General features: G+C 42.1%; 1 protein-coding gene across 3 annotated transcripts in view; it reads right to left on the bottom strand.

Moving 5' to 3' along the window:
• Positions 1 to 22,952, bottom strand: part of CRIM1 (cysteine rich transmembrane BMP regulator 1) — a 206,668-nt gene that overhangs the window by 25,769 nt on the left and 157,947 nt on the right. For 2 of the 3 annotated variants that reach the window (XM_060117584.1, XM_060117583.1), the window contains 5 exons: positions 19,645 to 19,801; positions 16,923 to 17,044; positions 15,598 to 15,807; positions 11,611 to 11,826; positions 6,916 to 7,137 (listed from right to left, as the gene is read on the bottom strand). In XM_060117584.1, the coding sequence (XP_059973567.1) occupies positions 6,916 to 7,137; positions 11,611 to 11,826; positions 15,598 to 15,807; positions 16,923 to 17,044; positions 19,645 to 19,801 (927 nt within the window). The remainder of the gene's footprint in view (positions 1 to 6,915; positions 7,138 to 11,610; positions 11,827 to 15,597; positions 15,808 to 16,922; positions 17,045 to 19,644; positions 19,802 to 22,952) is intronic. The other variant, XM_060117582.1, reaches the window with a different exon arrangement.

The following is a 22,952-nucleotide window of genomic DNA, read 5'->3' as shown; positions in this document are numbered from 1 at the left end:
TGAATTTCTGTTTACACAGCCAAAGGCCTGGAAAGGATACTGAAGCGAGAAGAGAAAGCTGCTTAGGGGATAAGCAAGATGAGATGTTTCCTATGGTGGAGGGCAGGACCTAATAAACAAACTGAAATCACACCCTGTTTATTTTCGTTGGGACAACTTTAGACCAGTTCCAAAGTTAGTACAGTGCCTGACAACCAGAACGCCGTCCGTCTTACACTCTCTAAACATTACACAGAAGAGCATCCTGCTTCCCTTCCCGTTTGTTTAGAATCACTCGGCACTAACTGTGACCACCGGGGCTGTGGAGCAGGGGCCCCGGGAACCGAGAGCTCTGAAGGATGTGCAGGAAGCACCCCGGGGCTCCTTCCGACAAGAACACTCCCCGATTATAAATGCCACAATCTCTGTTTCCAGAAATCATAGCGGATCCCGTGCAATGAGTCCTTGGACTCCTCAAGTGAGACTAGCCTCTCAACGCAAACAGAAAAATAAAAGAGCTCCATTCTCTCTCCCGCGAGACATCCAGAGGTATTGGGAGGACAGTGAAGTGCTGAGGTCTGGGGCCAGGCACTGCCACGACCCAGCTGCACTACAACCCCTTAGATAGCATGCTGCTTCCACCGGGGTCACAATAAGGGTGACTGAAGTTGACATGCGCTATTTATTTAAGCAAAGAGTGTGCAGGATGAGGTACACCACACCAAAGTGTTCTCTCAGATATTCTCGTCCTTCAAAAACTTATCATTGGGACGCAATATCCAGGCCTTTCTCTTGCAGAAGGGCGGATGCCATATTTAAAGTGAGATACCAGAGTCCACGTGACGCCTGTTACCCATGTCAGGTGCACCCTGTGTTAGGAGAGCTGTAACTCTGAGCCAATATAGTCATATCCTGCTCACTGTTTACCAAGTGCTTTCATATATGTATATTATGTCGCTTAATTTTCATAGCACTTTAGTGAAGCACAGGATGATATTATTATTCCCATCTTATAGATGAGGAAACTGAGCTACAGTTACGTCCTACCACTGAGACCTACAGCTAGAATGTGCCAGAAATGGGGTCAAAGTACGTTCTCTTTCCAATACACAGAAGTTTTTAATTTTAAGAAAACACACTGGAGAAACAGCTGTGCAAAGTGTTCCAATGATGATGCCAGTATCATAACATTATGGCTTAAAAATGTACAACGTTTAGTTCTGTGGGTTGTATATCTTAGAGATGCTGAATTAAATATTTACTGTTTGATTCCTGGGCTGAGTTAAATACACAATAATCAACAGATGTTCCAAAGAGATACTATTTGTATTTATCTCTAAGAAAAGATACCTATGGGACTTCCCTGGTGGTCCAGTGGGTAAGACTTCGAGCTCCCAATGCAGGAGGCCTGGGTTCCATCCCTGGTCAGGGAACTAGATCCCACATGCATGCCGCAACTAAGAGTCTGCATGCCACAACTAAGAAGTCCACACGTCACAACTAAGAGGCCTGCATGCCGCAACTAAGAGTCTGCATGCCACAACCTAGACCCAGCGCAGCCAAAATAAATAAATAATTAAATAAATGTTGAAAACAACGAAACAAAAAACTCTGTAATGACCTACAGAGGAAAAAAATCTAAAACACCGTGGATATATGTATACGTATAACTGATTCACTGTGCTATACAGCAGAAACTAACACAACATTATAAATCAACTATATTCCAATAAAAATTTTAAAAAGATACCTAAACAAATAAACATAAATCTAAGCAAAAAATGAATGCAGTATGATAGACTGACTTGATATACAGCGTAGGCATGGTCCCTACCAAGAAGAAACATTATTAACCGTTTGCTAGTTAAAGATCACTATGGAGAGGAAACAGAATTACACCATCATGACTGAGTGCAAGCCAGCTGGACTCCACCTGAAAGCTCTAACTCAAATATTAATATAAGACATATAAAAATATTAAAAAATAGCTAATCTCTAATCAGATGTACAACCTACAAGAAAATCATTTTTTCATGTACCATCTATAATAGAACTTGTTTTCAGAGATCCTTAAAGATATGAGATACTTAAAGACACTTAAAAGATACTAGATGGGCTTCCCTGGTGTTGCAGTGGTTAAGAGTCCGCCTGCCGATGCAAGGGACACAGGTTCGTGCCCCGGTCCGGGAAGATTCCACACGCCGCAGAGTGGCTGGGCCCGTGAGCCATGGCCGCTGAGCCTGCGCGTCCGGAGCCTGTGCTCCGCAACGGGAGAGGCCACAACAGTGAGAGGCCCGCGTACCAAAAAAAAAAAAAAAAAAGATACTAGATGACTTGAAGACACGTAATCAGAGTATCATAACTTTGTTCACATCAAATTATGAAGTAAATATGCGTGTGTATATATACATCATGATACAACTATCATCCCAAGATAACTAACCTTCAACAAAAACTTAAATGAGAAAGATGCACTGACTCAGGGATTTCCAGCCAAAAAATATCTAAATATCTGATACATAAATATCTCTAAATATATGACCTCAAATATTTTCTAAAATAACACATGGTTACAAATAAGTAAAAATGCTTGCCAAATGGTAAGTTTCAAAACAACATTCTATGCACTGAGTCATACTTATGACTTGGCCAACACAAGAGTTGCTTATGCAACTCTTCATCGGGGGGACACCTGAGCATCTACATTTCCAAAGTCAACAGGTATGATGTAGCAGCAATATGAGCTCGAACACCTCATACATTAAATTAAGAAAGATCTTTATGATCAAGGTAGTGCCTTTCTTTATAATATTTTCGTAAGAGATAATATAAATTTTATATTACATAATATAAATACAATAGTTATGAACATAACATTCAGGAATGAGTGCACCCCTGGCCATGATGCAGATCTGCTGGGATGACCTTGCTAGACAGAAGTTGCTAGAGTCTGGCCCTTCGCAGAAGCATCACCCACACAAACATCAGAGCAAGGGTGATGTGTCAGGACAAGCATCCCCTCAGGCACAGGAAGTGCCGATGCTGTAAGGGTTTTGGGCTTAATTGTTTGCTGCCCTTTAGGAGTGATGGAATAAAGATCTCACTGAAGCACCGAAATAATTTTTTGCTCCAGAAAGGTTAGAAAGGCATGCAGCATGTAGTCAGTGATAAGGCTATCAAGGCTATCTTGCATGGTGAAGTCTGTCATGGCGAAGGCATCTGTTGTTTACAAGGAACCACATATCAAATCTGCTATCACACATTAGATTTCCCACCAGGCCTTTTATCCTCCCCCCGCCCCCGCCCCGATCTACATTCAAGTCATCTCTTGATTCTTGTTCCCCTTTCTTTAAGCCATCATTACAGTCAAAAAGCCTATGAAAATAAAATCTAAGTTTGTGTGTATTTGTGTAGGAAGCTGGAATATAAAAAAATTAGGGAATCAGAAGATGTTCCATTAAAATGATTGGGTAATTACTACTTAGTTTCCTTCTAGGACAAGGATGAATTCCCTAATGATGGGTATTATAAGTAATTAGACAAAGCTGTTCACTTTTCAAAATTAATCATCAATCCTATTAATTACATCTGTATTACACATTCTATTAAATTAGCACACATAATATGAGGCCTTCACACACTACAAGAGAAGCATTATCACTGCACTTTAGTGACTTGATAATTTATCTGAAAGGAACACAAACATTCGTAATTACACTACTTTTAGTAGGATCACCCTCTTCAATTCTCTTGTGGTAAGAAAAAAGGCTACTTTACAAGGTGAAAGCAAGCACACTTTTCTTCAGGGGTTTTAACACTAAAAAAGAAGCCAGATTAAAGGCAGGTTTGAGGTTTTCAGAGATCCATATTTGACTGAGTAGGGAGAACATTCTCCCAGGGAGGAGACCTGCAGCCATGGTGAGGTCAGCACTGTAGGCTTGGAGGAGGCACATGTGACCCCGGGGACAGATTATCTGGGCTAATAAGGAGCTGGGTTCAAACTGAGAAAGCCTAAAACAGGGGACAATGAAAGCACTGGTCCTCGATGCCTGCTGAGAAGCAACTGGGGGCTTTATGACATGCAGAATGACTGCCTTCCTACCTTCCTCCTTTGCCAGACGATCTGGATGGGGAGGCAGGCTCTGCCACTGGGGCATCGCCAGTAACTGCCTGCAGGTGTACTAGTGCTGCCCAGGCTTGGTGCCCTCACAGAGGGACCACACTGACGGGAAGCTGACAAGAGAATAAGCCTGGAGAGGCCAAGGGAGCAAACGGGAGGGTCAGAAAATCCCCATATCACAGTCATGAACTGAACTTGACTTCATATGCTTGGACATAACCTGGTCCTTGCTACTTGTAGAAAAGTACGATGCATACAGAGGCTCCTAATGACTATTTCAGTAAGAAAACATGTATGAAGCACGAAGATGAATGCAAGGACAACAGCACACAGCATCACGCTTCAAATGTTAAGACTCCCCAATACGTTCCCCAGGAGATACGTCATAGGTTTATACAGTACAGTTATACCTGCGTCAAGGGGAGGGGGTAGTAGTTGTGGAGGGAGATGTAACAGAAACAAAATTTCCACTCTATCATTATGAGCTCATATGAACCACAATTTAGTGAAAGTACTTACAATCTAACTTGAAATCAAAGTCACAAATTGGGGCCAAATTGGTATTTTCTTCCCCACACTAAAGATGAATGTGTGGTCTAAATCAGGGGTTCCCAGCCCCTGGGCTGTGACCGCTACCAGTCTGAGGCCCGTTAGGAACCAGGCCGCACAGCAGGAGGTGAGCGGCGGGTGAGTGAGTGAAGCTTCATCTGCCCGTCGTTCCCCATCACTTGCACTACCAGCCTGAACCAACACTACACCCTCCATGGAAAAACTCTCTTCCACGAAACCGGTTCCTGGTGCCCAAAAGGTTGGGGACTGCTGGTCTAAATAATGCAGGAATTGGAATAGGAAAACATACAGGCAAAAGAAAAAAAAAAAAAAAAAGACAACACAGAATACTATGATATGCAGGTTTCTTTCCATAAGTTTGGTTTTGTGAGAAAGAGAAGTGATTTACTGTTATCACGTGGAAACAAATTTACTAGTTGAGTAATTTACTAATCACATATTTACCAATTAAGTAGCAAAACACAACAGGAACTTTTTTTATCTAAAAAAAATTAAATTTGAGGGTTTTCAACACACAAGAAATTCACTGCTGGGTTTTTCCTCTGAAGGTAACAGAATTCTCTGGCCTCCTGGTCCCTAGTTTCCAACTGTGATCCAAGTGCCCCTGGTTGATTTATAAACGGTTTCCTTTAGGACTGAAGTTTTGGTATTTAAATACAGTGGTCCTGGCTGGACATTTCCCCCTCCCTCCACCAACACCCTGGTCTGAAATAGTGGCCTGGTTACACCTTTCATTCAGGTCTCACCAAGGGCTGTGCCACTTTCCAGATGACTGTTGGTCAGCTCTCTGAGAAGACACGTAGCAGTAAGTTGGGTGGATGCCTTGATACATTTTTGGCTCCATTTCGGAGCTATGAAGATTATGGGTATTACAGCAGACCCAACGCTCCAGTCACTAAGAGGTGCAGCAACCGTATGTCCCGATTTACTAGGGACACTCCTGGCCTACAGCCCAGGTCCCAACATAATTATTAACAGTCCCCACTTCACTCACAAAAGCATGGTTTAAAGAATAAATTGGATAGACAGCCACCCTATTCGAAGTAGAGAATCCATCTTTCACACATAATTTTTAATATTCCCTGACCATTACATTGAGAAACTCAAGCTCTGTACAATTCCTGAGACCAGAAATTATGCTTTAAAAATCTTTCGTCTCTTGTATACCAATGTGTAGAATAAGTCTTCAGAGGAAGTGGCCCCATAGAGTGGCCAGAGGAGCTGTCCTGATAAGCTTGAACGGTGGCTGGTGTGCACCTGAGCGCCATTTATCAACTCATCTATGGGGATTGTTACAAAGCCCTGTGGCCGGAGGATTTCTCCTCCTCCTCAGGCATCACCCCAAATATATGCACTGACTTGCATCTACGAAGCATGCAAAAATCTTCAACAATACATTGCATGATGCCTGTCATTAATACAGCTTGCCTAATTTTTCACCTGCTAACTCTGATTACAGGTTCACAACTGGACTGAGATATGTCATTGTCTTTCACGTGACTTTATGAGCTTTACTTGAGACAAAAGCAATCACAGAGAGTGAGAGCCTTGGGAGCAGGGACTGTGCCTGTATTAGAGCTGCCAGCTGTCTTAGCCTCGCCTTCTGGACTCCAGAACGGCATCTGGCTTGTGTCCATAGGACCAGTTTTGGTATAGACGTCAGGGGCTGATATACATATGTCCTCTGCTCACAAGATGTATCCCCGTGGGTCACATGAAGGAGAGGGCTCTGTCAGTTACTCAGGCCTCACTCTGTGTCCCTAAGCCCTCCACACGGACAACCACATGGTTTAAATAGAATCAATTAAGTGTTAGCAGACAGAGGAGTAATTGGGGGATTAAATTAGTATCTGGTATTTAGCTGATCTCAAAGCAGTGGCAAGCTTAGGCACTAAGTGTACTCTGATATGGGACATGGTGTTTCTCTGTGGGCAAAAGGACCACGGTCAGTAACAGCGTGAAGGAAGAGTTCCAATACTGAAAATTCTGAAATGGCAAAGGAGTCCAAGAGAGACAGCGCTATAGCATCACGACATCCTCAGAGAGCATTTCTTATTCTTAATATGCTTTATCTCGGGAACACATCCTCCATGTCTTTCCTGCGCCTGATGTGACTACATTGATTCTATGTGGCACGTCAACCAGAAAAACAGATTTCAAAATTATTAACTGATCTAGGCAAATGGCTGTCAATGTAGATTTAGTGGCCACTGGGAGAAAGGAAGGATTTTTTTTCTTGGTCTTACCTATGCAGTAGGGACAACACTGGCCTTTTCTCAACACAGGTCTTTCACAGGATACGGAAGGGCAAGACTCAGAGTAACAGCTAATTACGCTATCCATGCACACGCAGCTGGTACACACATCCGGCTTCCAGGACTCCGCTGCCAGGAATATATCCCCTTCATCATTTTTGCAGTAACTAGGCACGCTGTCATTATGGGATGAGGAAGGCTGGAGAGGCTCATCTGGAAAAAGGAACAGAAGGTCAGCAGAAAAGAAGATGCTGCGGGCCACCCACTGTGCAACACAGCGAGTTTCACTCTGTCCCACACAAAGCACGCTCGGTCACCAGGGCTTTGTGGGCCTCCTTAAAATGGACTCAGTAATGACACAGCACATCTGACTCGGACAGGGCCTGGAGTTTTAAAACAAAAACAACAAAGACCACAAAAGATCTGTTGCAGAGATTCTGTTAGTTGCTTGCACGATATCCACTCTACCTTTCTTCCTTAACGAACTCCTGATTTTAAGGTCGGGGGTGGGGTGGCTGAGGATCTGGATCACAAGGGGGATATGTCACGTGGGACCACTGCTCCCTCCTTTTCTAGTCTCCGGCACAGCTGGGGGTGGCCATGTCACCTGGCTGTGGCTAACGGATTCACTGGCTAATCAGGGATTTCTGGGAAAGCCTTCACTTTCTTAACAGAAGGGCAGATGTGAAGCTACCCACACGCTTCCACATTCTTCCTGCCTTGAATATGAGTGTGTCGCCTGTAGCTATAATACCCTTACCATACCTGTAAGAGAGAGGCCTTGATATCACCAAGACACTAAATCAATGGGATCAACATCTGTCTCCAAGCTTCTCATAATGTATGGAAAAGAAACCTCTGTTTAAAAACTGTAGCTGGGTTTTCTCTTACTTGCAGCCGCATGCAGTCCTAACCAATTAATACCCAAACAGATTTTCAAACTGTATGTAACACTTCAGTGTTCAGGCATTCACATTAATGGCTGAAAGATGATGGGAAATGTAAATCACTCCTGAGGATGCAGCTACAGAGAAATCATCTGCAAGACTTGTGTGTTTTTGCTACATAAATACAGACCAGAGGGTCTCCAGATCTAGTAACAACTTGAAACAGAAAAGAACGTCACCAGAAAACCCAGATATCTCTTTGGGTCTTGCCATTCACTGAACTGACTTGAGAGCTGTAAGCTCAAGCAGAAAGCTGCCTGGGATATAACAAAGGAAAGTGTAATACTAGTTAGTGAGGTTTCCTAGTTTAGAAATGTCACAATTGCACTGACAAGAGAGCACTTCCAACCACCTTTGCACTTGAGAGTCTAGAAAAAGCCACGATGGTCCCACCCAGCAAACCTCTAAGAGAATCCCATTTTCTCAAAGGATACAGGGTCAGAAGAATTATCATCTGTTCTCATAGTCGACATCATGAAGTCTGCTCTTTCATATACACGTAGTTATCACAACGATGCAGGAGCTCTAAGTGTCCCATTTTCCTCCCATCCACCTCCTGAATACGCCCTACAGCCAGCAAGTTTGATTTGACAAGAAGAGTCTCTTTGAGAAGCGGGGCAATTGCTTTATTTTGGGCTCTGAACCCAAAGCGTGTAACTGTATCTCCTACTGCCAGGCCTGAAGGCAGCGACAGTGAAAGAACAGCCAATTGTTCCATTGTTCCAAATGTGCTTCAGGTCCAATTTTAAGTAAGTTTCCATAGATCACATGCATATGAGTTAAAGCTGGTAAAATGGGATTACTTTCTCAGGCATCTTTTCTGGATCATCCATGTCTAGGGATAATTTCTTTTTAAGAGATTGACTGATGTTAACTTTTGATTTGGCTGGAAATCAGGGCAACTCACACTAGTCTACATGAGGCTCTGCAAATTGCCACGAGGTTTCTGTGTGTTATGACAGCTTAGCTCTTGCAAGCAACACCCAATCTGGTGTCTGAAAACTGAGAAGAGGAAGCAGGGACGGCAGCGATGGAAGCATGAAATAGTAGCTGAAATGAACATCCTAGAGTCTGGAGGGGACCCCAGGAGACATGGGAATGAGCCAGCAGAGCTGGAGTGAGAGCTGCAGCTGAGATGCAGCGGCTGCAGGTCTTTAGCCCCCAGGGCAAGAGACTTCTGAGCCCTGACTGAAGATATCATTTGGGAATCTTGCCCAGGCTATCCTCCTTCTTTGGGCCTTTCTTTCCATTTTTAGGAAAAAATGAGACCCCTTCTTTACACTCTGATTCTAAATATTAACTCACTTATTTTGTTTTTACCAGTTCTTTCACTGGCGTTCATTCATTCTTTTTATTTCTATACCAGGGAAATAAAAGAAGAAAAGAGAGATCTCTCTTCTGTGCTATGCTTCTTTCCAACTTTAAAAAATCAAAAATGAAAGAGAATTTTAAAAGTGTGAAAAAAGAAAGAAGTGCTTTTCTATTCTCTGCCTTTCTCACCTTGGTGAAGTATCATCACCTACAGGGATGCTCAGTCTTTCTTCATGAGCCCACTTCCGTTTCTAGACCTTGCTCTAAACCAGGCCAGAGGAGAGGGGGAGTTAAGGACAGAGGGAACGACAAGGCATCCCAGGAGATACAATCACCATGAGGGATGCAACTCTTCTAGTTGTACATATGTATCATTTTGGGACAACTTTAGGATGCAAGTATCCTAAGATTAGAGATGGTATTTTTCTAGATGTGAAAAATCTTATTCACAGATTTAAGTGTAACCTTCAGAATACTGCTCTAGGAAACGAAGTCCTGACATTTAAGATGAAGGCTATCACTGAAGTATCTCTCAAGTTATATGTAAAGTAAGGAAGAGTCACCTAGGCATACGTTTATAAAGGAGAAGCCAAAGCCAGGCACACATGGGGTGCTTGTTCCTGTTTCTAGATGGGAGGTCTCTACTCTGCTAGAATCGGCAGGGCCTCTGCTCATGCGCACTGGCCTTGAGACCTGGCTCTAAGAAATCAGTCCTTGGCACACACAGGAGTCCCATTTCCAGGGAGCTCTTGTTCTTTGCCTGGGCTGAACCTCTGAGCCCAGTCAGGTGTCCCACCAATAAATCTGGGCCAACCCCTATATTTGTCCTCAGATCCTCGGACAAGTGGGAACAGAGGTACTTCCCACTTTAGTTAAAGCGTCCTGGGTTACATGTGCTCTTAATGCTTTCCTTTCCAGGCACTCCTCTCACTCTGTCATGATTTACTTAAAGGTGGAGTACTGGATTGTTCAGCTCTTCTTTTGGATTACTGCTCCATAGGATAGGAGTTGTGGCTGTTCTCATCAACCCCGGGATCCCCATGGCTCAATTCAGGCATTCCATAAGCACTTGTAAAATGAATATATAAACGGATATAAATTCATGATCACCAGTGAAGAGACCACTCAGAGTAGTTTCCACCAGGAGGATGGGAATAATCATGGTCATATATTAACAGAGAAATATTAGGGTTTGTGTCTAAGTAAAAGAGTGATGATAAAAATATAGGAGGGACTAGGGTACATCCTAACAACATAATACGTCTGAACTATTTCTTATACTAGAAAAGACGCTGCACTAATTAAGCTTTTCAGATTAACATGGTTGAAAATTACGCCAAAGATTCTGTACTAAGATGATAACACCTCAGCAGCAGGGCATGATGACAACAGCAAATAATGTTGCTATCCCTACAATTTCCTCTGATGCAATTAAAAAATCTCATCAGTGTGAACCCAGGAAGAATTCTGGACATCAACTACGCTGGTTATATAATGACAGAATAATAGATGCTAGCTGGCTGACTAGATAATCCAATGTAAGAAAAGTAATAAAATACAAGGGCTTATGTTTTACTGAGCAGAAATGCTCTAAGAACATACATTTAGAAGGTAAATGATTACTGATTTAAGTTGAAAAGATAAAAGACTGAGCAACAACAAAACTAGTGTGCTGTCAACTTGGTAATTATACATATATAAATTAAGTCATATATTCTAGTGTTAATTAGAATTGCTACTTTCATTGCATAATCAGCAACTTATGTTTCAAAGTCTGACAAAATTTCATTATATTTGTTTCATGACCATAAATTCACCTGCTAAGGCCAGATTATCTGAGAACTAAAAAAAAAAAAGAAAACAACAGTACTCTTTGTACATATGCAGTGCTGGTCACTTAGTACTTTTGGATCTTAACTTAATCACCAGATTTGAGAAGGTGGGCATTATGCATCTTTTAGCGATTCCTCTGTTTAACATTCTCAAAGTATCTTCACCATCCTTATATATTTCAAAGAATTATATTTACATTATTTATCAATAACTGCTCTTCACATTTTGTAAAGACAAAGATGACTTTTCACATTAGCAAAATCATCTGGAATAATCTGGTATAGCAGGACTGCCTCCTGAGTCTGAGATGTAGGGTTAAGAAAAAAAAGGTAGAAAGAAACAATTTTTTTTTTGCTGTTGTTGTTCAAAGTCACCTCAGGTGCAAGGCATATTGATTGCACAAATATGTGGTCGATAGAAAAGAATGAATTTAGAAAGCTGCCTGCCAGATGCTCCTGCCTGGGTTACTGGTGATTGGGTCTGGCACACTCTCACGTGGGGCTCAACCCAGCCCACCGGTCCTGCAGAATGACAATGCCCAGGCTGCAGCCCCTCCCCACCGGCCCAGTGCATCCCGAGGCGCAGTGCCGGTTACCTGGACACTGTGGGCAACAGGAGTCCTGGGTGCGCGTGGGGTTCTGGCAGAGCAGCGGGGGGCACACCTCTGTCTCACACAGCACCCGCCCACTGTGGCAGGTGCACTGAGTACAGGTGTCAATGTGCCACGTTTCTCCTTCCACAAAGTACTCTCCCCCAGGGGCATGGCAAATGGAGGGGGTGCTGAGTTCCGGCTTCTGCACCACAAAGTCATCTGGGGAACGACACAAAATCCAAACACAAGAAATTATTCATCTCAGTCTTACCAGCTCGGGAAGAACCTGGTGCTGTGGGCTTTAAGGGACAGAGAAGATGAATTGGCTGTTTCCCTCAAGAACACAGGGAAGAAAACATTCCATGCACAGAAATATAAGGCAACAGCAGAAGAGCTAGTTTCAGGAAGTGAGGTTCAAGTGGTTCCAGTTTGTCAACAGTAACGAGAGGCTCCAACGAGATAATTAAATTACAGGGGGCTTCCCTGGTGGCACAGTGGTTGAGAGTCCGCCTGCCGATGCAGGGGACACGGGTTCGTGCCCCGGTCCGGGAAGATCCCACATGCCACGGAGTGGCTGGGCCCGTGAGCCATGGCCGCTAAGCCTGCGCGTCCGGAGCCTGTGCTCTGCAACGGGAGAGGCCACAACAGTGAGAGGCCCGCATACGGCAAAAAAAAAAAAAAAAAAAAAAAAAATTTACAGGGACTCCTACTGTTGAAGAGAACAGGAGGAGCCTCTTAGGGGATGCCTGCGAATGTGTAGGGTTATCTAGAATAAAGATCTCTCATTTGCTGAATGTTTCCTATGGTCCAGTTTCCATGTTAGTGCTTTACATATGTGACTTCATTTATTCCTTACACCAATCATGTGAATAGGTACTGTTATCCTATTTAACATATACAGAAACTGAGAACTCAGAGTATTAAGGGCAGACAAGGGATCTGAACCCAAGTCTATGTTTGTTTGGATCATGGATACACCTCCAGATTAAATACAATTGTAAACTGATTTGTGCCCCATTCACTTCATTATCTCTGGGACCCTGAGTCCTCTCAGGCTTAGAAATAAGTCCTACTGTTGAGCAGGACACACCCCAATCCCGACCAGCTGCCGGCACACCGAGCAGGAATGCTCTTTCAGAATCAACAGTCTGAACCCTCACCTGAGACTAAACATTTGTTTGGCGATATGATCAAGAGAGGTAAACGCCCAGGGGCCGATGATAACTATGAGTTCTTTCCCCAGACAAGAGGCGATGTGGGGCTTTTGGTGAGATGATAGTGATAGAGAGGGAATTTAATGCTGAAAATGTCTGGAGAGGTACTGGGAGTTGCCCTCAAGTTGTGCTGGTGAAATGAGAAGTATGAAGATATTAACCATATTTGTGTCATCCAAATACAAAAGGCGTTTCAAGAAGGTGCTGACAGTGTGGAACCCTGCGGAGAAGCCATCTGGAGACACCATGGCAGGCTCACGCTTGGAGATCAGTGGAATTTGGGCCTCAGAAGAACTACCCTGTTTGTGCAGAGATACTCAGAGCTGACGTCTCCTAAGAACTCACGGGCTGTGACTTTCAAAGCAGTGGTCAGCCTGAGAGGTAGCAATACTGCTGAGATACAGTGGTGTGGGCCCAGCTCCAGCTAAGAAGGCATTGTATAACTTTTAATACAGCTTTATCTCAAGGGAGCTAGTAAAGACTGGAACTTTGACCAAGTGGACATATCACAGAAAACTGACATCAGCCAACGCTTACATTCATAACCAACTGGGCCAAACTTTCTAGTATATGAGGGAAGTAGAAAGGAAGATAATTAGAATGAAAATTGAGCTGTGATGAGATAAAAGTGCATTTCTCACCGTTTATAGAAAAAGAAAAAATAGTTCCAGAGACTATTAGTAAACTACTGTTGGAAAAAGTCTCCCTTTTGAAAGGACTTGGAGAGGATCGACAATTGCTTCCCTTTTAAATGCTGACATGTAAGGAAGTGGTCAGAAGAAAAACCATGTGTTTGCAGGTGTCTTACTCTCTGAATTCCTTTGCTATATATATATCCATGTGCCTCAAGGCAAAACATGAGTGACCAGATAGATGGAGGGGATAGAAAAACCGAAAGGTAGAGGGTAAGAAAGGGAAAAAAAAATCTGAGAAACAGTATCATTTGGTGAATCTTCTGTCAGAAGAGTTCAGAGGCTGCTCACTTATCTCAGAAGGAAAAACAGCTGATCCTTGAATAGAAGGCAGGAGAAAATATTCTTTGAAGTAGGAGTCCACAACTGCAACAATGCTGGGGTCTCTATTCAGAAAGATCCATATGTGGCAACTCACTAAAGACTTTTGGAAAGAAACATACCTGCACATCCATATATATCAATACCTGTATGTTTTTATATGTATGTATGTATCTAGTCACACATCCACAATAATACATCAATAATTCCGTGTGTGTTTAAGAACATGCCATATCTCTGTAATAGAGAAAACTAGATTGGGTTTCACTGACTTTCAGTGCCTAAGTCAATCACCTATTCTTACTGATATCTTTGCATTTCCACTGGTCGGAGTTCTTCACCGAGTACACCGTTTAGCAAAGACCCAGGTGCAGGCCACACTCTGCACGCTCATGCCTATAATTAAAGCATGGGGTCTTCATTGGAACAAATGATTTTTCCTTCCCCAAAGAGTCAACACAGAGTTCTGTCTCATTAAATTGTTCATTTATCTTCTGTTTCAGTGGGCACTAGTGGTTTATCATATTTAACTAGCAAAACATGCGAATAAGGAAGCAGTTTTGATACAGAGCACATCTGGCTTAACTATGCAAAACAAAACACAACAACTGTCATCTGGTCCCCTATAGGGGTATGGGGGCTGCCTGTCACTTTGATACCTTAGTTACTGAGGTGTGTAGAATGTCAGGGCTAAAAAGGACTTCCAGTGCCTCTCTGCCAACCCCCTCCCTGGCAGGCAAAGCAGGTGCAGACTGAGGTGCCAGCATGTGGTACCTCCCTCCCAGGCCGGGCCTGCCTTGTTGCAAAAGGCCCAGGCCTCAGGTTCCTGACTGCACCCGTTGCACAGGTGCAGGGAGATACAGAACCAAGACTGACCGGGGAAATACAATCTCTACCCCAAAACCGGACAGTACATTTCAACTTTAAAAGAAATCTGATGCAAGAATCAGGAGACTTCATGTCTCCCTGGCCCTCTAGCTGACACACTATTTTACTTGGGGTAAGAAAGCTTATCCCTCTGTGTCTGTTTTCCAAACAAAAACTGTCTAAGCATATTTTTCCCTAATCCAGTGGCCTCCACTCGGTGGAAGAAATAATAACTATGAAACCATGCTGAGCTCTTTGGATCAAAGGCACTAGATGAGGTATTATGGTAATAATTACTGTTATGGACAACCATAATTTGGACCGCTATGAATTATAAATCTGTTATGTTCTTCTACTAACTTACCTTGATTACCATTAAGACTGTAAATGTTCTGGATGTATGGTCACTCTAAACATCTCCATTTGGCAAGACTACCACATATCCATTAATTTTAAAAAAAAGCAGTATCCACAGACTTCAGTAATTTTCTCCCTCTTGAATATTACTTTATAAATAAGAAGCTTTCATGGAATAAAATTAACAACAACCCCCTCCAATTAACTAAGACATTCAGCCTTAATACACTATCTGTAAGATGGAGAGCTGGAGCTTTAAGTACATAAGCCCGCAAACCTGTTCACAAATGTAGTTCAAAGACCAATGTAATTGAGTAAACCTTCAAAAATAAGGAGAGTGGTTTTAGAGCTTTAGAATAATTCTCTGGTTTTTGGCTAATCATTTATAGCACCTGGCTGACACTCGTGGCTATTGCTGACAAAAACCAGAGAGCTGAAATGTTCCAGGGGTCGTCCCCTGCACTTCCCCTGGAATTACAGATGTGATGAGGCAAAAGTCATTTGCTTAGGGAGCACACGAGATGGCGGTCAGCTTTTACCTGAACATGACGGGCAGCACTGTCCCGGATGAATGGTGGGGTTGCCACAGGCAGGCACCGGGCAGGTGATCAGAGCACACATTTCCCGTCCACTGTGACAGTAGCACTCCCGGCACCCGTCATGCCAGCTTTCCTCATTTTTATGATGATGACCATCCATGGACAGACATGTGCCTGACAGGACGGGTGGCCCGGCTGCAGCAGGGACCTCTGGACAGACAGAAGGCAGCCTGGTAAAGAAGGAGCTACTGCACAGGAGAAACAGCCTGTAGTTCCTTACAGGTAATGCTACCCAGCCACCAAAAATCCTGTCTACACAGCACAGCTTGTGACACAGGAAAGGATCATGAAAAGGATTTAAGTTAATATGCTCTCAATTTTGAAAAAAGGAAAAAAGGGCGTAAAAAACCCTGCAAATACATTTCTCTGCTATTGGTAGGCTTATAACTTTTTTTCCTCCCTTCACTGTACGTTCTCATATTCTATAAACAGCACTGATTGACTTCAGCGTGAATGTTACACATATGTTTAATACATGCAGAATAATCACTCTAGAAATCATCATTCAGTGGGGCAATCCTGGGCCGCTAGTAACTAACAGATTTTTGTTCAGCAGAACAATTGAAGCAGTGACTAGATTTCTGTTTACTCTGACCCCCTAAAAACACTGTTATGGTGGTAACTGTCCAACTCTGAAAAAACACAGAACAAACTTTAGGGGTCTTTTACTGCTTCATCTGTGGCTCATGTGGACAACTAAAACCAACTGGGGTGGGCAGTGGCGCTGGAGCTGGGGTAAGGGCTCACACAGCTTCAGGAACATCCCTTGAGGGGTAAGTCCTGCAAAAGGTACTCCCAGGACTCACACCTATACACAACTACAGGCTGGCATGTGGTCATTTAGCAAAAGTCTACATTCTCAGGGAAAACTGTGTTACCAAGAAAATACACAAGCAGACTGTTTAGCCTCACCCACCCTCAAAGGGCTGTGAAAAGGGACCTTCGCTGTATCAATCGTCTCGATCCACTGCTGGACAGAGGGAGACTCTATGGAGGTCAAGATAAAGATGGTTTAGGCTAAGGTTCCTGAGACAAGTAAAACTGAAGAGCTAAGAAGTGATTAATTTGGTCAACGTGGGGCCCATTCCTTTAAATTCTATTCTGAGCTCTTATTCCATTGAGATGAAATGACAAGGGATGGTCCTCTAGAGAGTGACAGTGGTGTCAGAGTGGACAGATCACTGAAATTATTTCATTGACTTCCATTCTTGGTTTCTGTGCCTCTGATTGCTCCGAGCGGGGAAGGGTTATGCACTGGGACTTACCTCTGCACTTGCAGATAAGACAGCCACGACTGTCCTGCTGGAAACCCAAGGGGCAGATCTTACTGCATGGGAGCTCTGGGCATTTCTTACAGCGACAGATGTCACAGCCATGCTTATTCTTCCTGGGTAATTAAAATGTTGTCAGAGGTTAGAAAATCTAAAAGTCTCAAGTGATGCCCAAGTGCTTAGACCAAGGGACACTGAAGCGATATTCTCATTAAGCAGAATGACTTGAACTTCTGCTCTCAAAACCCCCTGGAGTGATGTGTAATTAGCTCCCTGTGGCCATGACCACCACCCACCCATTGCTAATGGTTAGAATTGTCCAAGCACTTGGGTGCTCTAGGATGTGACTGTCAGAATCCCAATGACATGACTGTTGATTTAATTGGGAAAAGTGGTACCACAGTACAAAAAGATGAATGTGCAGCTCTATGAATAGGAAGGTGAAGGATATATTGCTGGTCAATGTTGGAGGCCAGCATTAGGGCAGAAGTCCTTCTTCTGTCAGAACCACAGGCTTCCTCAGACGACCACATCCTCTTGAGAAATTTGAGACTCTACTAAACATTTTACTGAGATATCTACAGAATTTTTTAGCAGATAGGAGAACTTAAGGATCCACAGACCTGGGAATGCTACGTAAATGTTGATGAAGAACAAAACGTTTAAGAAGTCCTGCAGTCAATGTCCAGTAATTACTTCATTAGTCAGAAAAGAATACCTACTGAAAAATGCTCCACCTGTGGGGCATGACTGAAGCACGAAGGATAAAGGGAAATGGCTGGATGAACTTTTCTTTTCCCTTTAATAAGCTACAGTGCCTAAATTTTGTGTTGATCAGAAAGATGATATTAAATAAATGTTTATTAAAAGATCACCATAGTTTAAGTGGACAAAAAAATTCTTAGCAACAATTCCTTATTTTCTCTAAAAGGAGAATGACCCTATTACAAAAGGTGCTAACCTGCCCTCCTGTGTCTTCTGTCCACTACCCGCAGCTCCTCTCTTAGGCTCAACATCTCCTCTACAAGCTTTACCCTAGCTGGGCTTCCTGGGCAGCAGAGAAGGCTGAGTTAAGTCTATTAATCCTTAGGTTTCATCCCAAGGAGCCCTAAGTGGCAACAGTGGTGTTCAACTAAAAAAATAAACCCTGTTCTTTCTCATCTTGGACAAATTAAGGGGCTGTAAAAGAAGATGGCCCCATGGGAAACCCTTGGTATATAACTGCCCAAGTGACAAACTACAATCTGCTAAGTGAAATGAGAACCGAACACTAGGGTCTACGTATTTATATCAATATAATGAAAACAATGAATTAAATGAATGCTTCACACTCCTGTCATAGACTGTGCCATTTTCAAGCCCTAAGAGGGCTTTAACAGATTTGTTTGTTAACTCATTTATTCACCTATCCATTCCTTCCTCCTTCTCCCATTCCCTTCTCTGTACTTCTCCCTCAGAGGCTGTCCTTGAAACATGTGCTAGCCAATGCAGTATTCGTTTGCCTACAAGAGTCAACTTGGTCCTTCTTGAATGTGTTTACTGACAGGAATACCAAGTGGAATCTATAATCCTCTAAGAGTTTTCTCTCCAAGGTGAAGTTTGGATGAATGCAGCCTTGGTTCTGAAGTATCATAACACTGCAGCAAGTGGTTGTAGGTACTATTATGATAATAATACTTTATTCTACATCAGCAGGTAAGCTAAGAAATAGCTGTACTTTTACTAATATCATATTCATATTTTAGGATTAAGAACAATGATGATTTATTAGTTTACTTGGGGAATTTTAAAGAATAATGTTCCCAAGCTAATTATCCAGTTAAAATTAGAATTAAGGTTCCCCTCTCCCTGCTAAACTAGAATTTCTAAGAGAAAGAATAAAAACAATGCCTTTAAGATGCTGGGCAAGAGGTGATGGCTCTAAATCCCTTATAATTACCAGCACTATATAAACGTATCAAACGGAAAAGGTAGAGAGACTAAACTGGAAGGAACCAAGGCAGGAATGACGAAGCAAAACTCTGAAAGGTTATTTTTAAGGAAACAACTTGATATAAAGACAGAAGTAGAGTCTAAGACAGACACAAAAGTAACAAATGTGAAATGTCTATTTTCCCCCTAGAATAATCTGAATTTTCATGGGATTTGATTCAATAAAGAATATTTAAAAATACAAGTCATAGTTCTTATCACCAAGGAAATTCATAAGATCTACTGCTATTTTAAAGAATACTATAAACACAGACAAGCATCAAGGTAGGACAGGGAGGCGTGGCAGGTACGGATGCTCCATATTGCAAATCAGTAGCTGTCAATTCAACTTAAAGTACAGATTAAATAAGTTATCACAAAACCGTTGCTGTGACAGTGGTGCAAAGTTGAAGCGCTTACAACACTGGGACCTCATGACAGTTCCACTCCCTTTGGCAGTGTCCAAAGGCCCTTGCTATGAGGGAATCTCACCTAACAGGCCCAAAGTGTCATAACAAGGCTGTGGCCCATCTTCAAAAAAGAGTAAAACTTGATTCTTATCTTTGGAGATACCGCCTTTCCCTGCTTTCTGATTCCTCTAACAAAACAAGCAGAGATATTCTGGATTCAGTACATTGCTGATTCATTCACAAACACACACACAACAGCCAACAAAAAAGGTAAGAGACGTTTCGTCAAGTTATAGGTAATTAAGAATAGATCCCCTGAGTTAAGAAATACGTACAGATATCCAAACGGACAATACTTGTCACAGCTCACGAGTCTGCACTTCTTGGGGCGTGGGCGGCACTGACAAATCTCACAGCTGTGGGCATCGGTTAGGAAGCCGAAGGGGCAGTCCAAGGTGCAGCCTCGCTTGAGGCCCGTGCAAAGTTCCTCCCCTGTGAAGACACACGGACAGCACGTTTCTTCCAAAGATGAAAGGAAGAGAACATTTGACACCTCAATGCCTTCCCCTAATCTTCCAATCTTCCACCGATGCAAAGTTCTCAGCTCTACCACAGCATCAGCAACGGTTAAAAATTATAGATTGTGCTATTTCATGGTTATCAGAACCTAACTTCATGTTTTGGTACTAATATACACAATAAAGTCCAACTCTGAAAAACAGATTTCTGATGTGTACTCCAGACTGGGGCTAAAGAGCAAGCTGGCAACTACTATTTGAGATGCGGATAAAACAGAGGGCATTTTCTCATGAAATTTGTTCTCATCAGCCATTTCAAACCACTGATGACCATTTATTATACAAAATGTGAGAAGTGGAAACTTACATCCCAAATTTCGTCATGTATTTTTGTTCCTACTGCATGCCTATGAGAAACACATTCTTAAAGGTTCACACACGTTTACTTTTATGAGTTTTAGATGTTACCATATAATACTGCGTACCATATGCAGCATAAAGCATTGCTTACCCTTTCTTTAAAAGGTATATCTCTAATAACATAATACAAAGTGAAATAATCAGTGTTTCAATTAGATATTTTTTTCCCTACCGCTGACAAATATCCAGGTATTTAGATACACTTAGTTAACTGACAAAAAAAAAATGTATATGCCAAATATATACCTAGATTAATGTTTAACTATCCATTATTTAAAATGTTCAAACTCTCCCCTCTTAGCAGAATCTGGAGTGATGTTTAACTGTCCTCTGTTAGTCAGTTATAACTTATTATTGTAGAAGGGAAAAAAAGGAACAAAGAAATGGTGGCTGGCACAAGAAACTTCTATTAGCTTAATGGAAACCTTGTAAAGAAATTTTAAAAGGTGTGATGTAGGGCTTACTAGAGTAATACAGGCAACAAAAACGTTAAGGTAAATAAGAAAAGCATACTTGGTGATGTAACTAAAGCAAACTGAGACTTATCTGAATTAAATGCAGAATTTGAAAGATAATCAAACTTAAAGAAGTAGACATGATGAAGGCAAAAGTATGGCAATGTTTGACTATAGTTCTGCGTGGACTGGTAAAATGGGAAGCTGAGACTACTTTTGTTGAAATAATAAATGAATTTTATGTGGATATCCTTTAAGCATAAATATTGTAAATAATGCATAAGTTACTGGGAAAAACAGAACACATTTGTCCCCTCCACACACAAATCTTATAACCTAAAATTAAACCTTAACTACAATTAATAGGTGAAATGGGTTCATATTTTACATAAATATTTTAAGATAGCATCTTCTGTGAATCTTAGCTGGCAATACTTGCATATTTAATTTGCTATCTTTTAAAAAGGATAATGTGATTTATAGTATAATTTTCTACTTTGTCATCATCATAAACCTTTCAGTACACATATTTAATATAACCTCATGGGTCTGTATCATACTATGAAGCAACTGATTACTAATTTGCATCCTTAAAAGTGAAATTCTAAATGGCTCATTTAAAATTTTGTAATTATATGACTTGAAAGGTCATCATTTTTCATCTCTTTCCCATTATTAAGGGAACGATGAAGGAGGGAGAAGACTGTCATAGCCACATTTCTTTCTCTGACACCAAGATCTAAGTTGCGAATCCATTTTTCTATTGCAAAAATTTTAAGTCTTGACACCACCAAGTAGATTATGTTGAGAAACAGATGAACTAACAACACTGTGAGAACATCCCTGGGGATTAAATTCCTTGAAACTCTGAGTCTGAGCACCTTTGTGCCTTTATTTCTCTGGTCCTGTAAAAAAGGAGTTTTTCTATAATTTTTAATCTAAAATGGGCTTCATCCTTAATGAAAGCTGTTGCATCACTTAGTTTAAAAAATTTGATATAAACTAAGTTTGTCTTTACCTCTGCTTTGCAGTGGAAGGGAATTTCAAGCAAAGGCTGCTATGTGTGAACAAAAATACAGGACGTTCATAGACTTTGGACTGGCTGTGACATCTTGGGCAGGTTGCCACAATGCTGCCCTGACTTGGGACTGCTCACTGCCCTGCTATCTCGTTTCTCCTCCCCCGCAGAAGGGAGCTCTAGGGCAGCGACCTATTTTCTTTATTTACACAGTCCAGGTGCTGTCACGGTGCTCAGCATGGAGTGAGTGCTCAGTAAATACTTGCTGAACGAATGAACCAATCAAGATTCTTGCTATTTACCCCTCTACTCTCATCAAGACTGCCACATTAACAGAAAAAAAAAAGGATGAAAAAACTTACTGTTAGTACTGAAAAATTTCACAATACTGGCGCTTGCTAAACATCTCCAAATACCACCTTCTAGCTTAGAAATAGAGAACATTAAAGATTTCAAGGTATTCCTAGATCCATGTATCAATTATGGATTTTTCTTCAGAGAAGTATAACGTCAAGGCCAACATTTACATAAAGAGCAGAACAGATAGATTAGAAACATCATATTCATAGATGGGTGGGAATTTTTAAGTTTGTTTGAAAAGTTTTAGTACATCACTGGAGGCAACCACAGAAAGAATGGTGGCTTTATGTTCATAATTTTTCAACATTATGACTTTGTTGTGATCTAAGAATGCTTTCTAATCTAGAGGGGAAAATTACCATTGAAGAGAAAGTGATAAATAATGGCAAAATACAGAGCCTGTGCATTATGGCTGGTCGATAGCAGCTATGCAGTAAACTCTCTGTTTATTTGGGAGAAAAAAAAGATGTTTTTGCTCCCAGGGCCAAAATGTGCCCCAACTGTGGGGAGCATCGTTTGTACTTTGTTGTAGTTGAACACCATGGAGCGTGCACACAGAACACAGTGTGATGGTGCCCCTAGAGTTGTGTTGTGCTTCTCTGCTGCAGGACTTCACACTCTTGGGTTCTGGCAATTCTCAGCAACATGCAAGCAGTTAAGGATACCATGAATAAAGTTCCTGAGACTGTTAAATAAAGAAGTGCAGGGCTTCCCTGGTGGCGCAGTGGTTGGGAGTCCGCCTGCCAATGCAGGGGACACGGGTTCGTGCCCCGATCCCGGAGGATCCCACGTGCCGCGGAGCGGCTGGGCCCGCGAGCCATGGCCGCGGAGCCTGTGTGTCCGGAGTCTGTGCTCCGCAACGGGAGAGGCCA

This window comes from Mesoplodon densirostris, chromosome 14 (assembly GCF_025265405.1).
Source record: "Mesoplodon densirostris isolate mMesDen1 chromosome 14, mMesDen1 primary haplotype, whole genome shotgun sequence".
NCBI lineage: Eukaryota > Metazoa > Chordata > Mammalia > Artiodactyla > Ziphiidae > Mesoplodon > Mesoplodon densirostris.
This window is presented reverse-complemented; position numbering and strand designations above follow the sequence as displayed.